The following is a 25629-nucleotide window of genomic DNA, read 5'->3' on the forward strand; positions in this document are numbered from 1 at the left end:
TCTGAGTGGCAAAGCCCTGAGTAAACTATGCTGATCATCCAACGTTAGTGCTTCTAAAAGCTTTATACCATAATACATTGCCAGACTGGATCAGACCCGAAGTCCAGTATCCTGTCTCTGACAGTGGCCAGCACCAGATGCTTCAAAGGAAGGATAGGAACCTTACCATAGGCAGATGTGGGGTAATGTGCCTCCCCATGAAGGTTTCACCCTGATCTGTAATAGCTAGAGATTGGTTTAAGTCCTGAAGCATGAGGTTTAATAAACGTTCCACAATTTTTGTTCGCATTAGGTATCACTATGATATACACCATCATATAGCCCGATATCACTTTCTGTAGGGCTGAACTTTACGGGTAGCGAAGCGTCCAGAGGCACCCCTGGACTGAATAGCACCCTCAATGGCAGGAAGGCAAGTGGATGCATATGACATAGGCAGTACATGGATTCCTCAGCCTGTTGCCAGAAATTTGAGAGAAACAAAGTAGCAAGGAGAGCATTCTTCTGCCATTTACGAAAAGGACCCATAGAAATGTGCACACCCAGCCACTGTGACCAGCCAGGTCTTGCTGACTGATTCCTGTAACACTGCCGGTCTCTCAGAAACCACTTCGAGAAAAGTGCAGTTGGCTCAGAATGCAGCAGGGAAGTTAATCATTGGTGCAAGATATCACAGCCATGTTCATCTCATTCGCACATCACAGCCTGGGCTCCCAATGGTATGTTTCAAGCTGATTTTACACTGTCTCGTTCATAGTCTTGTTTTGCTTATTTTGCCATCGGCCTACATTTCGTCTTGCTCCTTAGACCCCAGCTTCTAACTGCTATGGGCCACATTCTACTCTGGGTTACACCACCTAAATCCAGAGTAACTCTAGATTTACATCAGCAAGACTGAGAGCAGAATGCATCCCTTTCTTCCTAAATATGGATTGGAAGCAGGAAGTCAGATCCTAGGTTTGATCCTCTAAAATTATGGCATTCCCACCCTATTTAAATAAGATCAACCACTTCTGTCCCATGTTGACTTTTAGTGAGATCCTGGCCTGGCCTGCTCACACATGGAAGGGAATAAGACAGAATACGCCCACTATCTGCATTTTGTGGTAGGTGAAAGCATCCTCTGCAGAGTCACTAAGCCCTTTCCCACTGGCCCAGGTGGGCAGTGATTGGGCGGAACGAGAATGGATAGAGCCTTGGCTCTGTGCCCCCCTCTCAATGCACAGGGCAGCACAACTGCACCAGGTAGAGTGCAGATGCAGGGTACTTGACCCCAATGCATTGAGGAGGTTTGGGATTGGGAGGCAGACTGCGACTGAGTCATAACCTCCTTTCTGGGCTATACCTGCAGCAGCCAAACAATGCACTGCCACATACACAGGGCTCATGGCAAAGTCACAGCTAATCATAGAATCACAGAATAACAGAGTGGAAGGGACCTCTGGAGGCCATCTAGTCCAACCCCCTGCCCAGAGCAGCACCAATCCCAACTAAATCATCCCAGCCAGGGCTTTGTCAAGCCTGACCTTAAAAACTTCTAAGGAAGGGGATTCCACCACCTCCCTAGATAACGCATTCCAGTGTTTCACCACCCTCCTAGTGAAAAAGTTTTTCCTAATATCCAACCTAAACCTCCCCCATTGCAACTTGAGACCATTACTCCTTGTCCTGTCATCTGCTATCACTGAGAATAGTCTAGATCCATCCTCTTTGGATCCACCTTTCAGGTAGTTAAAAGCAGCTATCAAATCCCCCCTCATTCTTCTCTTCCGTAAACTAAACAATCCCAGTTCCCTCAGCCTCTCCTCATAACTCATGTGTTCCAGTCCCCTAATCATTTTTGTTGCCCTTCGCTGGACTCTCTCCAATTTTTCCACATCCTTCTTGTAGTGTGGGGCCCAAAACTGGACACAGTACTCCAGATGAGGCCTCACCAATGTTGAATAGAGGGGAACGATCACATCCCTCGATCTGCTGGCAATGCCCCTACTTATACACCCCAAAATGCTATTGGCCTTCTTGGCAACAAGGGCACACTGTCGACTCATATCCAGCTTCTCGTCCACTGTCACCCTTAGGTCCTTCTCTGCAGAACTGCTGCCTAGCCATTTGGTCCCTAGTCTGTAGTAGTGCATTGGATTCTTCCGTCCTAAGTGCAGGACTCTGCACTTGTCCTTGTTGAACCTCATCAGATTTCTTTTGGCCCAATCCTCCAATTTGTCTAGGTCCCTCTGTATCCTATCCCTACCCTCCAGCGTATCTACCACTCCTCCCAGTTTAGTGTCATCCACAAATTTGCTGAGGGTGCAATCCACACCATCCTCCAGATCATTAATGAAGATATTGAACAAAACCGGCCCCAGGACCGACCCTTGGGGCACTCCGCTAGATACCGGCTGCCAACTAGACATGGACCCATTGATCACTACCCGTTGAGCCCGACAATCTAGCCAACTTTCTACCCACCTTGTAGTGCATCCATCCAGCCCATACTTCTTTAACTTGCTGACAAGAATATTGTGGGAGACCGTGTCAAAAGCTAAGCCCTAAAGCTTTTCATTCAGCACTGTGTATCTGAGCTTTATGATTAACCAACCACATAATGACTTGGGATACTAGAAATGAAAACCCCCTTACCAATATGCCAATATATTTTACTGCATTGATTGTGATTTGTTTATTTTTACTTTTCTACCATCCTAAAGCAATGCTCAAAGTAAAAGAAAGTGACTTACACCAACAAGGGAAACCCAGTGATTGCAGAGTCTGGAGTAGAAGGAAACTGGCATTCTCTGAATTTCTAGTTCTTGATTTTGTTGCTTTACATTTGTATCTATAGAAAGAAAAAGAAAACCGAAGCATTACAAAACCAACACAGGTGATGAAGTAAAGCCGCATCCTAGGAAGCTGCCAGGTTACCCCTTGGTTAAGGTCTTTGTCCCCAATCTACATCAAGTTACATGAAAACAAGACTTCCAACTTGCATGACAAGGCTTAGCCAGGTTTAGCGCTGGATGTAGAGAGGCAGTGTTGTCTAGCATTTAGAGCCAGAGACAGGGAGTCTGGGGTTCTATTCCCAGATCTGCTATGGATTCTTTGTATGACCTTGGGCAAGTCATTCCCGCTTTGTGCCTCACTTTCCTCCTATGGAGGATATAATAATAAAACCTCACCGGGGTTTGTGAAGCTTAATTAATCAACGCTTGTAGAACACTAAGAGCTCGTCTACATGAACAATTAGCTTGCGGCAAGCAGGGGTGTGACTGTACCCTGCACTAGCCTGCCCATACTAACTGTCCCCAGGGAACCTGCTGATGCGCAGTAACAGTTCATTAGTGAGCACTGATCTAGTGTTCTTTGAAATAGGACTAATGCGTGTGAGTTAATGCGTGTGAGTAGGGCCCACACGTACAGTTAGTCCCTAACTGCCTAGTGTGGGCTAGATTCACACTCCAGCTTGCTGTGAACTAAATGTTTCCATAGACAAGCCCTAAGATTCTCAGATGAAAAACTCTACAAATTCAAAGCATTAAGTATCCAGATCTACAATATAAATTAATTCAGATTCTTAGATGTAGTGATGATGATGTGACAAATTACTCATGGTCTCCTTGCACAGCATGGGTATAATTTCATTTGAAGAACAGGGCTCTAAACTCACAAACCTCCTCCCCCCAATATCAAGATGAAAACAAATGCCATAGTATGCTCAGAAATCTTTTAATGTACAGCATTAAGAATGCATTTGCAGAATAATAAGCAGCATGCTGTATACAGTGAACATTCCCACATAATTTTGCCTGTTCTCCAGCAATTAATCTTCCACAGGCAAATTAGATTGGAACCTCTCCTGTGACTCATTATGATGAACTCTACCCTCACCTATTAAAAGAAAGATATTATTGCCATGAATCACAGAATGACAGCATCATATAAAACTAGTCTCTAGCCTGCCTACAGAAAAGTGCCAGCAGGACAGAGAGTATTAAGCATCCCCCCATGAAAACCCAGATGTCTATCTCGGCTCTTGTAATCTTTACCTTCCGCTTTCTGATTGGGAGGATTCTGCAGCTCATTAAAAAGCTGTTCTCCATATTCCATTAGCTCATGGTCACGTTTTTGCTCAGTGTCCACAGCTGATGATAAACACAGCTTTCTTTCACTCTGATGACTCTGTTCAGTAAAACTCTGCAGACTTTTATCATCAGGCTCTGATGTTTTGGTGCAACAGTAAGGAGCAGGGGCCATATTGTGATCGAGATCCAAGAGAAAGCTGTCTTGTAATGTTTGCTTGGCTGGCTTCTTTATCTTTCGCTGTTTGACCTTTTGGTTTAAATTCTTGTCTCTCTCTTTGTTCTCTTTACAAGTCTCTGGATCTTTATTAAGAGGCTTAAAAAGCTGGTCCATGTCTTTTGTGAATGCCAGCAAGGTGCCATCTGATCTGCTTTGAATTATTCCATCTGATCCATAACGGGAAGTTTTCTCAAAGGTTAAAGGCTGGGAAGAGTTGACAGCCCTAGACTCCTCCCTCTGTGTCCTTTTGGGTTTCTGCTGTAGGATATAACTCATAGAGACTGAGAAATAGGAGTAGTCCACAGCAATGTACGTCAGCATGAAGTTTATGGTGACTATAGGAGCAAGGATGTTCACTTGGCCAACGAAGACGAACGCCATGGTGATGAGACTCGTTAAGCAAATCGCAGCCACTGGGGTCCTGTTACGCCCTTTCTATTTTGTAAACCAAACAAACATATTTAAATATATATTTGCATTCCCCATCAACCCCAAAGTGAAGACTACCCTCTGTGTTCACACTGATAGAGGACTATCAATGTCTAGGCAATATTTTGATGGACTGGTCATGAAATAAGGGAACATATATACATATATGAACAGAAGCATCAGAGTCTAGAGGATTAAGTGAGGGACCAGGAGCCAGGAACTACCGAGTACAAATCTGACTTCTGCGACTAACTTGCTGTGTGGCCTTGGGAAGGTCACTTAACTTCACTCAGCATCTCAGGTTTCCCATCCATTAAGTAGGGTAATAAAGCAATGCTCAAACTCACAGAGCATTGGGAGGATTATTATATTGTTTAGACGGTGCTTTGGAGAGGAAAATTGCTAATGATCGTTAATCATGCATTTCTAATTTCAGATCCATGCAAGAACATACACTGTTGCCAAACAAAAGGCTTGACATATACAGATACTGGAAAGGAGTTTCTGAAAATGGTTTCAACTGGCAGCTAAGCCAAGCAAGTCTTGTGGGGCAGCGGGGCAGAGGAGAGGTGCCATTTTACATGAGGAGCTGCTGGCCTGGCCTTCAAATGAGGCTAACCTGCAACCCCAGTATTACCGGATTTGGCATTTAGCATTACTCTTCTTTTTATAAAGAAGGCCCAACTGCTCTAAGGCCAAGAGGAAAGGAGCAGATGAGAGGTTAAGCAGTCAAGGATGTTAAAGGGTGTGTGTCAGGAAGAGCAACAAATGATGCCAGGCGAGGGTCAGGAAGGCAGACTACCACGAGAAGCATTGTTTAGTCTTTTACTTTGGGACAGGGTGGAGGTAGCGGGAGGATGGAAAGGAGGCACAGAATGAAGTGCGTCAAGCTGAAATAAAGCACTGGGAGTTGGCAGCTCCTGAACTTTAACTCCAGGTCTAACATGCCCTTCAGTCGCCCTGGATGAGCCACTCAATGTTTCTACACTTCTGAGATGCCTGTGCAAAGTCACGCAAGGCTCACGGGATGCCAATGAGGGCACAATCTGATTGCAAAACCTCTCTTCCAGGCTATGCTGTGTGAGACATAAAGAACCCCTCTCCACTCTCAGGCCTTGTTTTCCCTGGGAAATTCGTGCTTAAATATAATTTTCAACAGCTGAGTTAGCTGATGGACCAGCACAGACCAGGACAAGCCGTGGGCAAATCCTACTGGGATCAGGGTTTACCTATGACTAGCAGACACAATGCTGAACACGTCCTTGTCCACACCGACCAGTCAGAATCACATCACCACTCTCAGAGATCAAATTATATTCAGTGCTAGCTCCACAGTGAAGACAAGCCCTTCGAGCTTAGAATGAGTTTGTGGGGCTGGCAGTTAAAAGAAACAAAGATTTTGCTTTTTATGTGTAAATGTGATCTGGAAATCAGCGAGACACACTCACAATGCGACTTTACTAAGCAGAACCACACTAATTAGCTTGGAGGCTCTGATGTAAACCTACAGCACCTAATAGACTCTTCTTGAGGAGTTTGCCTTTCTCTACCCAAACCCTTACATTAGTGCCTAAAGCATCAACTGGGGTAGGAAACTCTAAGGGCAAGAAGGCACCATGACAGAAGTTTATAACCATCAGTGAGGAGCAAATATCAATGCTGGAGAAGGATTATTATTAGACCGGTATAAACAGGCAATGGGACGATGACATTAAGAAAAGGGAAACTTAGCCTGAGTATAAGACAAAATTCTAAAGTGCAACATAGGACTCTGCATGGGAAGAAGCAATATTTTACAGGATCATGGCCTAGATTTATTAGGTTGTGGAATAGTCTCCCTACAGAAGTGGTGGAAGACCATTACTTGAGACTTTTAAAACTGGATTGGATGAGACACTGTCAAGAATAATCCTGCACTGAGGGATGGATTAGATGATTTAACAGGACTATTCTGGCTCTAATTTACTATCAATTATGAACTAAAATGTTATGGTTTTTAAAAAAATTAAAGTAAAAAGATTTTTGGAGGCATTTAAACATTCATCTACAGCAGGAGTTCTCAAACTGGTGGTCGGGACCCCTCAGGGGGTCGTGAAGTTACTACATGGGGGGGGGGGGTCGCAAGCTGTCAACTTCCACCCCAAACCCTGCTTGCCTCCAGCATTTACAATGGTGTTAAATATATTTAAAAGTGTGTTTAATTTATTTGGGGGGTCACACTCAAAGGCTTTCTGTGTGAAAGGGGTTGCCAGTAAAAAAGTTTGAGACCCACTGACCTACAGTATTGGAAACACGACACTCTGTTTGGGAAGGTGGCTAGTTATTTGACCATGCGGACTAATGTCACTGCCCACGCTGAGTGAAATGCACAAATGAAAGAAGCAGCATAAATGGTGAAAAGGAAATTAGATGTCTAAGCCTCTCGTGGCTTTAGCAACCCAAGGGAACATTTTCAAATAGCAGCTTGGTGCCTAACTCCCATTAGGAGTGCCTAGGTGCCTAATCCCAATAGGAGCCAGCTGCCTAAATGACATTTGTGCCTTGGACAATCTTCCTCCTTAAGGGGTTATTAGTACCACAAGCAAGACATTTAAATCATGGCTGTCCCTTTCATACAATCTTTCAGCTCTGATTGGATAAACAAGAAATAAAATAAATGCTTTTCAAATATAAAATACTAAGACTTTCACCAGCTTCCATATAAACCATAGTACTGACCATACAAAGGTAACTCCAATAGTGTCTGGAACGTACAGTCCTGTTATACCAACAGTATCACAAAATATGCCACCTTGAAATTTTTTCATCCTATATTTTCCTCTTCTGTATGTGCTTCTTTAATAAACGCACAGCTCAAAGGGAAACTATTTCCATTTCCTCCACACTCATTTATTAATAGAAAAAGTAATACATCCTGCACCTTACAGATTTTCCAACAATATGAGAAATGTGTCTCCAGCATAACAGTGTTCTCAGAAAGCATCTTAAGTATTAGAGACACTTATTGAGACAGGGAACAGATGGTACAGTCTTAGGATGCCTTTGGCCAAAGGTTAACAACACAGAAAACAACGTTCCACTCCTTCATATTAACTAGGATTCCGATGACTACAAACATGTTTAAACCACTGTATAAAAAAACCAATGAAGAATGCATTGTTACAGGCAATCCACTTCATTAACCGGCCCACGAACCAAATCAACAGTCAATTCTCAAGGTAGCAGATACAGGCAGGGAGGAAGGAGATTTTCCCTTAATTCCTAACCTCTTTTCAAAGCACTTCCTGTTCTGGTACCTTGCCAGGATAAAGGAGTTCATATTAGGAAATGTTATGAAAAAACAGAAGCTAACTATGCCAGTGCTATGCCATGTTAGAATCAACTTTGCCACCATTGCGTCAAAGTCAATGAATGACACCACAATAGTTGAGTGCAGAATTTGGCTCTTTCCACAGAAGCCACTTAACTACTTTCAATGCTTTGATTTTTTTTTTAATTATGATTACTTTTATTTTAAGAACCACAGGAATATTCAAGAAACAATGCACACAAAATAGATACACTTACAGAACATTTAAAATATTAAAAACTTATTTTAAAGTAATTTTTCCTCACTTTATTTACAAAATCTTGCACATGTGAAAAATTGCTCTCTTGAAATTTTTCCAGACTGGTTTGCTATTACAGGGTTGCTTTGAGAGAGGCAGTTTTTTTCCCCTAGTTAGAAAAAAACAGAGTCAGAAAAGAAGGATTTGGTTTGAATTTATGGCCAAATCCTGCAACCCTTATTCATGTGAGCCCAGTTGAAGTAAACGGGACTACCCAGGTGTATAATGCTATGTACATGAGTAATGGTGACAGAAACAAGCCTTAGTAGTACTCAAACCAAAGCTCAGCTTAAAAGAGCATTTAAGATTTGGTCCCCAAAACTGACCTTTAAAATGTATCCATTTATCCTTTTATTATTTTATTAGGTTTACAGAGTCCAAAATGAGTTAAAAGAAAAGGAGTACTTGTGGCACCTTAGAGACTAACCAATTTATTTGAGCATGAGCTTTCGTGAGCTACAGCTCACTTCATCAGATGTATACCGTGGAAAGTCTGCTGCAGTTTCCACGGTATACATCTGATGAAGTGAGCTGTAGCTCACGAAAGCTCATGCTCAAATAAATTGATTAGTCTCTAAGGTGCCACAAGTACTCCTTTTCTTTTTGCGAATACAGACTAACACGGCTGTTACTCTGAAACCTGTCAAAATGAGTTAGGCACTCCACAATATAAATAAGAAGTGATCCCTGCCTTCTGGTGCTTACATTCTAAGACCTTGATTCTGCCACTAGCAGAACTGGGCCTAGTTTCAAACATGATGAATCAAGGGAGACGAAAAGATAGCAGGGAAGGGTTAAGGAGGAAGGACAGAGTATACAGGCTCTGATTCAGCAAAGCACATAAGCATATGCTTACGCCCCATTGACTCGACTGGGACTCAAGCATGTGTGTGACATCTACATGGCCGTTTGAAGTAGTAAAGGTGGTGGGGATGGCGGGTTAATATATTAAGACATAAATTAGCCAGTCATTTTTTTATTAACTGGCTAATTTATTGTGGGCATCATAAAAGAAGTGGGTCCTATGGAGGGACTTGAATAAAGAGAGGATAGAGGCCTTGCAGACCAGCTCACGAAGGGTTTTCCATGAGTAGGGTTCTGTCTGGAAGAGACTGATGTGGGAGAAGTGCCCTGGGGTACTGAGGAAGACATCTATTGTGGAACCGAGATGGGGGGGCATACAATGAAAGACAAAGGCAGATAAGTAAGAAGGGGCAGTTATATGGGACCTTGAAAGCAAGGACAAGAAGCTTGAACTTCCTGCCATGAAGGAGGGGGAGTCAATGGAGGGGGTTCAAAGAGCAGACAACGTGAACAGAACAACAGGCAGGGAAGAGGAACTTAGTGACTGTGTTTTGCATGGATGACAGAGGGGGCAATATGAGTGCTGGTGAGAGCAGAGATTAAAAGAGGAGTTTACAGTAATCAAATAGGAAGATGAGGAGGACCTGGACTCAGACAGAGAGACTTCTCCCATAACTGTGTTTCTTTACAAAGCAAATATTTGAATGTTGTTTCCACCTGCTGATCCCCAGTGGGGAAAAACCATGACCCCCTCCTCTCCTGGTATTTAATTACTGTACATCAGCCATGACAATCTATTGACAGCAGATTCATTGTTTCCATGCACCATTAACATTTGTCTTTTATAGAACCCACAGCTAATTCTACATCATCACTGATTACTAACCCCATGTCCAAGAAAGGCCAGGGTGGGTATCACTTTTTCCTGGGCAATGCACTGAAGGATTCGGGGTGCTCCATACAAACCTCCCATGCAGGAAGCTAAGGAGGAAATGTACAATCCTAATAAAAACAAGAAACCCACCAAGGACACCTGGAAAATGCAAAGAGAAAACAAATATTTATCAGATTTTTTTAAAAAAACACTTAATTGTCTTTAAACACAGATTTTTCCAAATTAAAATCAATTAATTTCCTTTGTAAATGCTAAAGACTTTGGCAAAAATTTAACAGAAGTGTGAAAGTAGCAACTCAACCTGCTCTGTACTGTGAGTGTGAACTAGTAATACAGTAAAATTATCCCATGAAAGCAGATCAGTGCTGAACATTCTGTACCAACTGGAAACCACTCGATAAGCTCACGTCCAGAAATATGTGCCACTTGGAGAAAATGCATCGAGGAAGCAGACATCTGATTCCATTTAAGCAACTGGAAGTGAGTTTGAAGGGAGTTTATTTCAGGAGTGCACACTTATATACAGAGAGCATCATACAGGAAGAGCTACACAAGGCTCTAAACCATCCAAAACAGGAAGACAAACCCCTGTGTCCCATAAGGGAATACCAATAGTGGAGGAGTAGCAGGGGAGGGGAAGATATACACAGTGCAATCAAATCAAAGCTGCCATTTAAATAAATGGGATTTCAAAAACATGTTCCAAAGGATATAATGTGACGACCTTATTTTCCTGTCTTAAATGTGTAAGGAATTTCCTTAAGTTAAATGAACATAAAACTTAAAAATCCTTAAAGCAATAGTGCTAAGTAGACTGCTTTATTCCTATTTTTGTATTTAATACCTTTGGTTCTATTGTATCCCAAACCAATATTTAAACTTTACAAAACTTTTATACAGACTCATCACTTAAGGGCAGTCACCTTTTATTACTAATATTTTGTATGATGGAAGGTGCCAATCTGGCAGGTGCAATACACACACATAGTAAGAGTCCCTGACCTAAAGAGTTTACGATCTACATAGACAAGACAGCAAAGCATGGGAGAAAGGAGTAATATCCCTGTTTTACAGATGGGGAACTGAGGCACAGAGAGATAAAGTGCCTTGTCCCAATTCATAGGTAAAGTCTGTGGCAAAACAAGGAATGGAACCCAAATCTCCTGTCCTGTGCTTTAACCACAACAGCATCCTTCCTCTGCTCTTCACTGCTGGGCTGGAGCAAGGCTGCTGTTTGATAGCACACAGCAACATTATACCATTCAGAACAGGAAGTGAAAAATATTGTAGCCAACTGAAATTTCAAAGGGACTATAGGTCAGCAGAATGTAGATGCACAAATTGAAGTCTGATCAGGTAATCCCCTCATCTGAAAGAAGGTGTCTTCGGCTACACAATTTCCGGTAAGACTAGGGTGGAACATGGATTGTTTCAGTAGCTTTTAACACGGAAGAATAACACCTACTGAACCCCCATCATAACTTCTTGCAGCATCCTGTGTTCACCTTGCTTCCATCCAAGATCTGAATGGGTCCCCCAAATTCTAGCCAATTGTATAATTTAATTACATGGTATTTCCCTTAACATCCACATTAATTGTGCCGGTATTGATCCTTGGAAGAAAGAACAAGTTATTGTTATCCAGAAACACAGACAAAAAGAGAACAGATTCATTTGAGGTTAGCACAAGGGACAGGGAACTGGAAGATCTGGATTCTAGTTTCTCTCAGGAAGAAAATAGAGAGGCTATTGCCAGTATTTTCAATATAAGTTAAGGATTTATCAGACCCTCAAGATCTACAGCAAAGTGAAGGAAATCTTTTCCTGCTTCTCTGTGATGTATAATGATGGCTTTCAAATTTCTTTCCAAAATACTTTCCTACATTTTTTTAATACATGAAATATCAGGAATATCAATGAGGTCCTCTCTTCCTTGTCTTTGTTACAGGACCTTGGCAAAATCTTTGGAGGACCTGAACAGAGATGTTACACAAGACAATGGAGCTACAGTTCTCTCCTCAACTGGATAGGAATAGGATGCTGAGTCTTAGACCTCTTAAGTAACAGTGAGGACAAGAGAGAACCCTTCCTTACAGGCTGAAGAACAGGCTTCATATCTGCTGAAAAGCTGATGTTGCTCTGCCTATGTCTAGTTCTTATACTGAACCCATCCCTATGGTATTTGAACTCTAGAGACATTCCATCATGTAAAGAAGAGTAAACTGTCCTTGGGGTGGGCGCTCCAAAGAGAAGCCAGGGCAGAAATTGATGAGATTTCTTTGAGGAATTCCAAAGCCATCCCATGGTTCATGGAGAAAAGCCAACAGTTTGTGGCCTGTGATAAGTGACTACGACTAACTGGAGGAGTTAAAGCGGACTGATCAGACAAGCTTGCAGCTAATGGATAAAAGGTCAGATGGTCACTGCTACAAGTTAAAGGATAGAGGCAAAACTTTTTTTAAAATCTAAAGAATGTATTTGCTGACCACACGGATCATCCTGAGCTGTGGGCAGCTCTGAATGCTAAAATCCACAGGATGCCCGATTATCACAATTATGCTAGGCCTGGGATTGCCCTGTTGAGGAGTTGCTTCTGGATACACAGGGGAATGCAGAGAAATGCTGGAGCAGTGAGAGGTTTTGGCCAGTGTAAAGGCAGTTAGTTTTCTGTAGAAATGGAAATGAATGTGGGCTTCTTATTAAGTATGAGACTCCCTGCCTCCCAGACTGACTGAGCAACTCCCACCATGTACTGACACATGAATCTGCAGAGTTGTCTAGAAGGTTATTGCGTCTCCCTGGCCCCCACATGCAGCCAGACTTGTCTGACAAGACTTGCCACAGGCTGTCATTCCTAGTCAGCGTCCTGGCTTCTACTTTTGCTACTTCATGGAACAGGGAAAAAAATTTCATGGCAAATGTGTCAGCATTTCTAGGACGTGGATCCACCTTACACACATACGAGTTCACATGCAGCTTTCTGCACAAATAAATCCACCACAACAAGCACACAACAGTTACCAGCTGGCAGAACAGGAGATATTATCAGCAGTGCTTCAGCTATGAAAGCTTGATAAACAGAGCTCATGCCATATTCTAGCCGTGTCCGCACAAGATCCAGTCATGCAAGACAAAGAGCTCCAAAAAGCTGGATAACAGTCTCTTTCCCTCCACCCAGTATTTTGGATAGGGGCTATTTTCTCCCCATGCCTCCCCACCTTGCAACTGCCATCTTTCCTGCTGTGAAATGGACTTTTGCACAATATATGGCTACTGCTCCTTACCTAGAGATTAACTGTCATGTCTTCTCCTTCCTCTCCCAGCCTATTCAGAATACCCGGCCATTCCACTCTTCATATCCCTCCACTGAAGGAGCGTCATGCTCCATTTTCAACATACTTGCTTTAATCAAAATGGTGGAAAACAGGCAGCCCACCTTCTCACACTGAAATAAGGGGTATTTCAGAGTAACCCTCATGATCTGTAGAGCCCCAAGCTGCTGAGGGGTGGAAAGAAACATGGGGCTGTGAACTGACACAAGGAAAGGGTCTGAATTGTCTGAGGGCCCCATGGTAGCTGAAGTAGCCGCAGCCTGCATTTCTCTCCTGGTGGTGGTGGAGAGAAATCATGCTGCAAGTTGCTGAGGCCTACCATGGTGTCCCAAATGTCTTGCAATTGCTTAAGGCTGGCTTTTGAAAGGGTGCGGGGTGTGGGGTAGGCCAGTTCGTTTTGAAAGACAGATGCAGGAGTAAGATTTAAAGCATTCCACGAGGGAGTCTCCACTGCACCAAGAATCCTGGCCTGGGGCCCTGACATAACGCAGAGCAGGACATCCTCAACCAGTGGGGCTCGACCCAGAAGTGCATCATGAAGGGGCGACTGCTGGGTTTCAAGAAAAGAATCACTAGCAAATCCCAGACGCTTGGACGTGGGAGCAGCTAGGGCAGGGGTGTGAAGGAACAAACCAATCCCACCACCCGCTGCTGCCTACCCAATCCTGCTGCAGCTCCTCATCCATGCTCCCCTATGCACCGTACTCAGCCGTAGGCAGCAATCTGAAGGCAGCAGCGTGGAAGTAAAGGTGGCACGGGATGGTATTGCCACCCTTACTTCTGTGCTGCCGCTGGCAGGGCGCTGCAATAGCCGCCGCTCTCCAGCAGCCCAGCTTTGAAGGCAGCGCAGAAGTAAGGGTGAGAATATCGTAACCCCCCCTAAAATAACCTTGTGATCCCCCTGCAACTCCCTTTTGAGTCCAGACCCCCAATTTGAGAAACACTGGTCTCCCCCGTGAAATCTGCATAATATAGGGTAAAAGTACACCAAAAAAACCCAGATTTCGGGGTAGGGGAGACCAGATGTCATGGTCCGTGATGCGTTTTTCACAGCTGTGAATTTGCTAGGGCCCTAGCCATAGGGAAACGGCCCTTCAAGATGCAGCACAGCCAGTTCCACAGCCTTTTCTGGTGCCCCTCCAGAGCCGAACAGCATGAGGGCTGGGGAAGTGAGAAGCTCCACACCTAGCAGTGGCTTCGCCACCCAGGCTTCAGCAACAATCCGGTGAGCCCCTCCCGAGACCTAAAAGCAGCCATATTTTTTGGTCAAGAGCCCAATCCCACAATCCTTTGCAGGACTGGGTGGGTGGCAGTAAGGAGCCAGGGATATTTTTTTTTCTTTTGAGGTTTCCAGAGGTAAAAGGTTGAAAGCCACTGGCACGGAGTTAGTTGAGCTGAGTGATTACTTCCAAAATGGTGGCACAGAATAGTAGGCCATATCTGAGTCTACCTGTGTAGCTTGGGATGTACCAGCAGGTAGCAGATATTCCAGTCCATTTCCCCATAATATTTGTCTCCGAAGTTGTGAACCTAGAGTCTCTCTATCTATCTAAGGTATTAATATGGCCCCCATTCCCACAGCACCTCACAACCTGTAATGTATTTATCCTGTGAGGAACGGAAGTGCTATTCTCTCATTTTGCAAATGGGGAACTGGGGAACAAAGACTCTAAGGCCCAGATTTCGAAAGGTATTTTGACATTGCTGCACTCAGCATTGCAGTGCCTAACTAATTTAGGATCCTATATACCGTTTTCAAAAGGGATTTAAGTACTTAGGAGCCAAAATCCTCAGTGGATACGATTCAATCTCCTAAATCACTTTTGAAAATGAAATTTAGGCTCCTACAACAGTTAGGCATTGCAATGAAGAGGGCAGCAATGCCTAAATATATCTAGAAACCTGGGCCCAAACAGCTTGCCCAAAGTCACACAGGAAGTGTGTGGCCAGGCAGAGAACTGAACCCAGGTCCCCTGAGCAGCACCCTAACCACTAGACCATCCTTCCTCTCACAGGTAAAAATTTCTAAACAAACACATACCTCATCCTGTTCACTTAAGAGGTTATTCCCTGCTTCTTTGTGTTCCTGAGGTTGTACATGCCCAGCTGGTGTGTGCTTGACTAGTAGTGGTTAATAAATGTACATTTTCTAAGAAAGCTCAAGATACATTGGCCTTTCTTCTTATTTACGAAAGCAGCCTGCATTGTAAAGGAGGTTGGATGAAAAGATATAAAATTCATTCTGCTTGGAGACAGCATATAAGTTCATGCTGTGTTTTGAAAACCCTCAAACCAACCCATTTTCCCCCTCCAGGCTACCCCCTCCCCGCAAAACATACACCCTAACGAACTAATTTGGCTCCAGGAAAACAAAGTGTGTTGTGAATGGATGGATGAAAAATACGAGAAACAAATCAATGAACAGAAATTTACATTAGAGAACAGAAGAGCCCCTTTGGATTTCAGAATGCTAATCAATACAAAAACACAATGCTATTGGTCCTATTTTTAAAAAAAATACTTGAAAGAAACACTTGATTGTGTCGGGCTTTGACTATCATTTTAGTCACCAAAAACACTTGCATTTAAATGTGCTACTTGACATTCCACTCAGGCCTCAGGGGGGAAATGTCTTTTCACGGAGTTTGTCAAAAGTAAAATTAATTAATTAATTAATTTTTAAAAAGTTTAGAAAATACAAATACTTCACAAGAAATTGGCAGCCCTAGCCTATTAGATCTCCTTTGAAGTGAAATTACTTTGTGTCCCTATTTTGTAGGTTCACAAAAATACATTCTAAGGAAGACAAGCAGCCAAATGTTTCTTTAACCACGACTGACAGAAATGGAAAGTTTGCACAGGTTTTGATGTGTAATGTTTTCTCCTCTCAAACAAGGCCAATAAAATACGAATGTGCTTATAATATTTCTAATAAGAAGCCATATTTTCTACATTTATTGCATCACCATTCATACTGAACAAGGGGAAAAGAAAATTGTATTTGTTTTTTCTTGTGTTTTTATGATATATAACAAAGGCGTAAGACTCTCTTTCCAGAAGATTCCATAGCATCATAGAAACATAGGGTTAGAAGGGACCGCAAGGGTCATCGAGTCCAGTGGTTCTCAACTGGGGATCTGGGGCACCCTACAGAGTCAGGAGCAGATTTCAGGGGGTCTGCCACAATAATCCAGAGAGCAGGGCCAGTGTTAGCCTCACTGGGGTCCACAGCAGAAAGCCAAAGCCCAAGCCCCACTGCCCGAGACTGAAGCAACTTACCTTTGTAGGACTCCCTATGGCATGGGGCCCCGAGCAGTTGCCCTGCCTGCCTGCCTGCCTGCCATGCCCTAATGCCAATCCTAGCTTTTAATCTACTGGATATACAGAAATATAGGTGTTGTGGTACATGTGGGACATGGAATTTGTATAGCATGTCGGGGGGGGGGGGGGGGGTTCTGAAAGAAAACGGTTGAGAACTGCTGATCTAGCCTAACCCCCTGCCAGGATGCAGGATTTTTTGTGTCTAAACCATCCAAGACAGATGGCTATCCAGCCTCCTTTGGAAAATCTCCAGTCCTCCAGTGAAGGAGCTTCCATGACCTCCCTAGGCAGTTTGCTCCTTTGTCCTACTGTTCCTACAGTTAGGAAGTTTTTCATGAGATTTAATCTAAATCTGCTATGCTGTAGTTTGAACCCATTGCCTCTTGTCCTGCCCTTTGTGGCAAAAAAGAACAACATTTCTCCATCTTTTTTATGGCAGCCTTTCAAGTATCTGAAGATCATTATCATATCCCCCATTAATCTCCTCTTTTCCAAACTAAACATACCCAGTTCCTTTAGCCTTTGCTCAGATGGCTTGCATTCCATCCCTTTGATCATCTTTGTTGTTTGCCTCTGGATTCTTTCCAGTTTCTCTACATCCTTTCGGTACATTGGTGAATAAAATTGGACACAGTACTCCAGCTGAGGCCTAACCAGCCCTGAGTAGAGCGGTACTATCACCTCCTGTGACTTGCATCTATGCCTCTGTTAATGCAACCTGAAATAACATTTGTTTTGTTTGCAACAGCATCAAATTGCTGACTCATGTTGAGGTTGTGATCCACCACAACTCCCAGATCCTTCTCGACAGTGCTGCTGCCATGCCAGTTTTCCCCCATTCTGTGCCTGTGCATTTGGTTTTACTTCCTTAAGTGTAGCACCTTACATTTGTCTTTGTTGAATTTCATTTTGTCGTCTATTGCCCAGTTCTCTAATTCATCAAAATCCCTTTGAATTTTAACTCTGCCCTCCAAAGTGTTTGCAGCACCCCTCCCAGCTTTGTATTATCTGCAAATTTGATCATTATGCTCTCTGTTCTTACATCCAGATCATTAATAAAGATGTTAAATAACACCAGACCCAGGAAAGATCCCTGTGGAACCCCACTTGAGACCTCCCTCCAATCTGACATCATTCCATTAATAGTTACTCTTTGTTTGCGATGGTTTAACCAATTATTTATCCACTTAATGGTAGTTCCACCAAGCCTGCATTTGTCCAGCTTATTCATCAGAATGTCATGTTGGACTGCACCAAAAGCCTTACTAAAGTCCAGGTATATTATGTCCACTGCATTCCCCCTATCTGCCAAACCAGTTACCCTGTCAAAGAAGGAAAACAAGCTATTCTGCTTGTTTGTTATGGGGTACTGAAGCTAACCTAATTTTACAAATCTTTTCTCTTCTACTTATTCATTGAAAGTACAAGGTATGTACAGTACTTTTATCATCTAAAAGAATACATTACTAGGGTGCACTGGGAGTCTCACTACAGTTTGTCTCACTGTTTCTTTGTATTTCCCCATCAGCGTGTCTACATCTAATTGTTGTCTCTATTCTTATACTAAGACTGTAAGCTTTTGGGGGGCGTAAGGACCATCTTTTTTGTTCTGTTTGTATAACCCCTAGCACAATGGTCCATGACTGAGGCTCATGGGCGCTATGGTAATAAAGGACTATCAACATTTATATAACAAAGACACTGAATTAAAATGGCTAGCGTAGAATTGTTCCACTTTTCTCCCAGAAACAGTGATGATTTCTGCCTTAGCTATAAGTGATATAAACCCTGTGTGATGAAGCGGGGGATTTTCTTGTTTTTTTCAATGGTTTGCATGCAGAGGGCGTGGGACTCAGTTTCCCTGGGTGTTACTGGTTTAACGAGGAGATGGGAGAGGGAGTTTGTTGTTACAGATGACCAGCGATGGAACTTGGGACCCCAGCCAATGGCCTGGAGAATGGATACCCCAGCGACTGGTGACCTGGGGACCGGGAGGCCAGCTTAGGAGTCACAGCCGGTTCTGGCCAGTGGGAGGGCAACGGGCTGTGGAGAGAGGACCCTGGTGACCTGACCAGCCAGTTGGGAACAAAGGATGGCTGAGAGGAGAGGAAGCCCAGGCGACCCTGTTTACCTGGATAGAAGACAATGGACAGAGGCAGGGCTTCGAGGCAGATGATATCAGATGCCCAGCTGGGAAGCACAGGGTCTCGGGACTGGGGAGAGAGAGCAGGCAGAGCCCACCCGGATGCAGGAGAGACCTAGATGTACTGTGCTGAGGGAGGCCAGGACTGAGGGCCCTGAGCGTTTCCTATGCTGGGTTCAGACGCTCAATAAACCCTCCTGTTTTATGCTGGCTGAGAGTCGCTCCTGTCTGGAGAACAGGGTTGCATTATTCCTTCTGGAAGTGGAGGCTCCAGGGGTCCAGAGCAAGTGGACTCCCTGAGGACACCCACAGCAAGAGAGGAGTGCTAAGGCTCAGAGAGGTACGGTTCCAGGAGGCGGAGGGGCTTAACCCCAGAGAGAGAGTGGATCTCCAAGAAAGGCTGTCACACTAAAGGGGGTTCCCCCCAGGGACCGTACGGGGCCAAGAGTGGGCATGACTTGGGAGTCTGTGATACCCCACATACAATCATATTTCAGTGTAAATCTAAACTATTTTTTCTTATCTTGGAAACAGGACAAAATCTAGGGTTGCATTTGGAGGGAAATGAAAGCATTCATTTCAAATAGAAATTATAGCTTAAACTCTGTTAGAAGAATTAAGAATTAAATAAAAATAAAGCATGCCAAACTAATTTAATCAAAGAAATTCTGTCAAATTGCAATGAACATATAATTTTGGATAATGGGGGATAATTGAAAATTAGCCATATAACATTTTACTTCCACTTAACGTAAGCGAGCAATGAAATACACTGAAATCTTTTCTCCTCTTTTCGTGAACCTCAGTGATAAGGTTCATTGACTATGATACTACAAACCAGCTTTGTAGGTATATGCCAATGTGGAATGCCTAGGATTTAATAATCCCATTACTTACATTGCAATTACACTAGAGTGGATAGGAAAATGTAAGCCTTGCTTGGCTTAGTAAAGATAAGCAGTGTGATTCTTTGGAGATTTCAATTAGACCTAAGCTTCCACTGATGAAAAAGGCTATACTGAATAATGTACAGTGTTTATCATTAGGCAACATTAGCATATTTTAGCTATTAAAGCTATTGCTGTGGAATTATTCCAAGATTCAGCATTACAGGTCATGTTGGAGAATGCAAGCTATTCAAATCAATTTTACCCAGGAATCTTGGGCTGGGATTTTCAAAGGAGTCTAAGGCACCAAATCCCACTGCTTTTCCCTTAGGCTCTGGAAAATTCCAGCTTAAAATAATGCCCCTGTAGACTGGAAAGCACTGTTTTCTACAATGGATTGAGTTATTTTAAATTTAACTAATTACCTTTTCTGCTATCATAAAGTCATAGCGGAGCGACTCCCGGGTACAAATGGCTCCCAGCAAGAAAACAAAGACTATATATAGAAACCACCTGCAAACAACAGAGAGAGACACCATTTGTTCCCAAAACAATGAGTTCATTGGGCATTTTTACTATCATGAAGGCCTGAAGAAATTCAGCTACTTACAGTGACCACCATTTAAAAGCTTCACAAATAATTGACATTACTGCAATACTTGTATTCCCTGTTCTAAAATTTAGGGAGTAGCATAGTAGCATTGCCTACATGCAAAGGCAAAAGTGTAAAGTGATAAGCAGCAACTGCTATATGCTGCTTTCCCTTTATTTTTTTAAGTAGTTTATGTTTATCATAGTATTGTACTGTATTTTTTTTTTTTTTTTGGTCTCTACTGCTGCCTGACTGCGTACTTCTGGTTCCAAATGAGGGGTGTGGTTGATTGGTCAGTTCATAACTCTGGTATTTGTAACTCTGAGGTTCTATTGTATGTGAAAAATGGCCTCAGAGAGAACTACTAGATGCGAAATGTTTGAAATAGGGAAATGAGTCAATGTAAATGGACATCTTCCTTCAATCCCTCCTTAAAACTCACCTTTTCCTAAATGCCTGCAAGTGGGCATGCCAAGTCTGCGGCATATTATATTAAATGTGATTGCCTCACTTCTACCTTGTCCTTCCTGCATTTGTCTGAGGGTAGGCCGCCCAGACAGAGATGTAGCCTTCCACAAATCACTACATCCCACCATGCACAAGCAGGTGGGAATTGTTGGGGCAGGGCAGGGAATTGAGGGACCCTAGGCTCCATCCCCCACAATGCACCAGCCAGAGTAACAGCACTGGTTCTCCTCAGGGTGTACACTGTGCCAGGTAACAAATCTCAGTGACACGATCTGCCTCTCTGTCCCAAGGGACAGCAGAGCAACCCACTGCCACGTGCATGGGGCAGTTGGAATTTAGCCTGCCCAGAACGATGTGTAAAATGCCTGGGGCCCAAATGACGCCAATGTTCTTTTTTAAGCCTCGGGAATGACCTTCCACGCTTCAGGCAAGGTTAATCCCCAAGACTGTGTACCAGGCAATTACAAGCCTTCAAAATCATCCCACCGATAAAACGTTACCCTTTATGGCTGAGAGAGGAAATATTACCATCACACACACTGCATAAAAAAAAAAAAACCTGGTCACATTACCATGCAAAAACTGATCAGGATGAGAAATGACATACAAAGAACACAGTGTCACATTCACTATGGGTTTGCCACCAGAAGGGCTCCTTTCATCTGATGCTATGTCTACACAGCAGCTGGGAGTGTGCTTTCCAGCTCGGATACACAGAGGCGCGAGCTCAGCTTGAACTAGTGCACTAAATATTTCAGTGTGGACACAGTTAGACTAGCCCGCCTGACCTCCGAGGTGTGCACACAGGTAGCTAGCCTGATCCACCTCCCATCCCGCCATGGCCACACTGCTGTTTCTAGCACGTTAGCTTGAGCAAAGCTAGTGCGACTGTCTACCAGCACTGGGAAGCACCCTCCCAGCTGCTGTGAGGATAAACCCTAAGTCATTCTTAATAAAAAAGTACTTGAGAAATTTAGCTGCAACACGTGAGCTAATATAAATAAACGACTCAGCCTGTTTCTTTAGAAGGCTTGTAATTTTTCTTTTCTTAAAAAACCCTAAATCCAACAATTTTGAAATCTACTCCAGAGTAGTCCAATTTGACAATTCTAGAGTTAATACACATTCTGTATTAGGAAGTGGGCCCGAGGGGTGGAGAAGAATTGATTATATCAGCATTAATGAATCTCTTCACTAAAACCATCCAGAGTAGGAGTAGGTAATAGATGATAATTTGAACACGAGCCAGACTGTAATTTTCCAGATGGGTGAGTAATAAAAGGTTGACTGGAATACGAAATAGATTGGTCACATCCAGGGCACACTCTAAACAGAAAGTAAATTCTTTTCACTCTCTTTCAAGCGACTTACGAAATGCCGATAGCTGCCAGAGACCCGAGTGGGATGCTGGCCACAGGCTTCTGGAGGTCTCCACTCATATTAAACCCAGCCATCACACCTGCATTTTGTAGACAAAGATAAACATAATTTGGAATTAGATCATTTATCGATCATGTCAGAACTGCAGCTATACTTTGTCACGTCTCTGATGCAAACACTATTTGCCCCATAGCCGTAGCTTTGTAAGTAAGTAGCCATTCAACCCTGTATCCAATGGTAACAAGCTACCAAAAACATGCCCACAAAGGACCCTTTGTTCAGACTGGACAATGACATGAGAAAAAAAGCATGAATTTAAACAAAAACGTCTTATCTTAATACAAACATCACGGGAAACAGCGTTGTTCAATTGTCAATAGAAAAGTGCTGCCATTCATCCCAGTGTCCAGTCAACAGGCCGTATTACCCAGCTCTGACACATGCAGTTAGACCCAGAGAGATGATAGGTTCTTACATCCAGGAGAGACAATCTTTATTATAAAATGGCTTGTACTGTCTGTGTCTACCAACGATGCCACGCACATTTAACAGATAGAGAATAATAATACTGTGCAGGCATATGGCATCTCCCATCCAGGAATCTACTTTGCAGATGTCAGTTAAAGCTCATGACACCCTGGTGAGATAGGCATTATCTCTAGCTTGCAGATAGGGAAACTGAAGCTCTGAGAGGTTAAGTGTTAAGCCCGAAGTCATACAGAAAGCACATGGTAGAACTGAGGACAATCTAACTAAACTGTTGTAATTATTTATATGCCAGTAGTTCCCAGAGGCCCCAGCTGGGATCCCGAGGCAATAGACACATAGAAATACATAGTACGGGACAGACTCTACCCCACAAAGTTTACAATCTAAATAGACATGACAGACAAAAGGATAGAAGAAAGGGAGAATTATCCCCCAGTTTGCAGCTTGGCAAAGGGAGGCACAAAGGGATTAAGTAACTGGCCCACAGTGCCTGAGTCTCGGTTCAGTGCCCATAAGCACAATACCATCCTTCCTGGTCAAAATAGCTTTTTCACACTTCCTAGAAGAATTCAGATACTGGTAAAGAGAAAAGTAGCCATGTTACTTTAAAAACATGATGAGAATTTGGACAATTAGTGTACTATGAGTAGTGTACTATTGGTTGTGCACTACTATTAGTAGTACACTATCAGTGTACTACTATTCTTCAGTGTACAATTAGTGTACTTATCCCCATACACCACCGTGAAGTAAGGAAATATTATTATCCCCATTTCACAGATGGGAAACTGAGTGGTCAAATGACTTGCCCAAGGTTGCACAAGGAAGTCTGTGGCAGAGCAGGAAATTGACCCTGAGTCAGTTCCAGGATAGCACCCTAACTACTGAACTTCCTTCCTCCTCAGTGATGTTCAACTCATTTCCATGCAAAGTGTTTGGAAGGTATCCCTTGCAGACTGTAGTCTGCTGGCACGGCAATGACTAGTTGCCTTTGTTGTGGGGTTTTTGCCAAGATGAATTGCTCCTGTCTAGCCTTCGGCTCAGGATGAAATGCCACACAAGGGCCAATCACTTCATGGGAGCGCCTTAAAATGGCACCGACTTGCTGAATTGGAGCCTGTCGTCACTTATTCACCACCCAAACTCTGACTTCATCATTCCTGTGCAGCATCAGTTTCCCGTCTGTGAAATGGGGATAATAATACTTCCTTACTTCACAATGGTGTATGGGGATAAGTATGCTAATTACTTTGAGCCACTCTGATAGTACAGCAATGGGGCCACATAAGTATGATAGATAGATTAGATAGTGTACAAGAGTTAATGTGGGCATCATCAACCACAGAGGCCAATACAGCCTCCTTTATACGACACAGAGGCCTCAGATCTTACTGAAGAGGACCAAGGAAGTTCAGGAGTCACAGGTGGTGTCTTGCTGTTTTATTCTCAATCACCTTGTCCACAAAGGACATGTTACAGACAGGGTGATAGCTGGAGAAGATTAGCATCAAGAAGTGCTTTCCTGAGTAGCAGGTCCAACTCTTTTCAAAGAAGCAGCAACCTGCTTACCCTTAATAATAAAGTGCTCCTTCCCTGTTAAATACAAGAAAGAATGAGTCTGATCTGAAAGCAGTAGGGTGGAGTGCTCTCAAAAATTCTAGCTCTCAACAAGAAAAACTGTCCAAAAAATCAACTTGAGAAGCTGGGACATTTCTCTCCTCCAGACATAGATCAGCCCCCAGGGAATCATTCATCCCCCTCCAAATTTGAACAATCTTATCTGCAGATTGTTCTCAGAGAGAATTACCCATGTCTCTGTTTCAATCCGATAGCAGCCTCGATTTTCCACACAGACCCATTATCTCACAAAGCAGATAACGGCAAGGCTGCTGGGCAAGGCAGGATAAAAACGTGGTCAATTCAGCCAGGAAACCAAGGGAGTATCGAGACAGCCTGTACATCACAACTACGCCCAACGTAATCCTATTCTGGGAATTATCCATGGGATGGACACATGAAAACTTTTGCAGAAGGGTACTACCTACATCATAGGTCAGAGACAATCAACAGCTACACCACCTCCAGTTTATAACTTAACCACCTATGATTTATCATATATCACTGTCATAAAACCAAGATTTTTACATTTTCTAGTACATTACATTATAAATCAAGGTAGAGAGCAAGGGCCCTTTCCATTCCTCGTCTCCTTCATTCCTTCTGGAGATGGGGAATGGAAAATACCAGATAAGTGTTCATTTTTAAAAGGGGCCAAATTCTTTGCTCATGTACATTGGCACCACTCCACAGCCTTAGTGGAGCTGTGCCAGTCTGCAGATTATATAGCCCAAGACTTCTAAATCTATTTGCTGTCACTTTGAAACACCAGATGCAGTTTATTCCAGAATTCAGTTTCAATGCAAAGATATTTCACACTAAAATGACCTCAAGAGGTAAGTTACTTACTTTGTTGTCACTGGAGTTCTTTGAGATGTATGGTCCCCGTCTGTATTCCATTGTGGGTACACATGTGCTTCCTGTGCCTGAGATTGGAGAATTTTTGCAAGCAGTGTCCATTGGTTCACACCTGTGTCCCTACTCCCCTCCCGCTCTGCACGGAGGGCATAAGGGGCGGATCGACCGCTTCTTCAGTTCCTTCTCCACCACAAATCATGCCAAGATCGGAAGCAGAGTGGGTAGTGAAATACAGATAGGGACCATGCCTCTTGAAGAACTCCAGTTACAACAAGGTAAGTAACATTACCTTTCCTTTCTTCTTTGAGTGCTGGTCCTTATGTGTATTCCACTGTGGGTGACTGACAAGCCGTCCTTAGAGAGAAGAAGGGTGCAAGGATGCAGGTGGTATAGCTGCTTGTAGAACTTCTGCCCAAAGGATGCATCAGTGGAGGACTCTTGGGCCATGGCATAATGCCTCATTGCCCTGAAAATGTCAAGCAGGGGACCTCTTGAAGTGATGCTACTGAGGCC

General features: G+C 43.3%; 1 protein-coding gene across 5 annotated transcripts in view; it reads right to left on the reverse strand.

The window, feature by feature from the left end:
* The window catches only part of SLC12A8 (solute carrier family 12 member 8), a 97092-nt gene that overhangs the window by 11730 nt on the left and 59733 nt on the right, over positions 1-25629 (reverse strand). For 4 of the 5 annotated variants that reach the window (XM_077829921.1, XM_077829920.1, XM_077829923.1 and 1 more), the window contains 5 exons: positions 22144-22231; positions 20138-20225; positions 10021-10167; positions 4041-4728; positions 2736-2833 (listed from right to left, as the gene is read on the reverse strand). In XM_077829921.1, coding sequence (XP_077686047.1) covers positions 2736-2833; positions 4041-4728; positions 10021-10167; positions 20138-20225; positions 22144-22231 — 1109 coding nt within the window. The remainder of the gene's footprint in view (positions 1-2735; positions 2834-4040; positions 4729-10020; positions 10168-20137; positions 20226-22143; positions 22232-25629) is intronic. The other variant, XM_077829922.1, reaches the window with a different exon arrangement.

This window comes from Eretmochelys imbricata, chromosome 11, assembly GCF_965152235.1.
Source record: "Eretmochelys imbricata isolate rEreImb1 chromosome 11, rEreImb1.hap1, whole genome shotgun sequence".
Lineage (NCBI taxonomy): Eukaryota > Metazoa > Chordata > Testudines > Cheloniidae > Eretmochelys > Eretmochelys imbricata.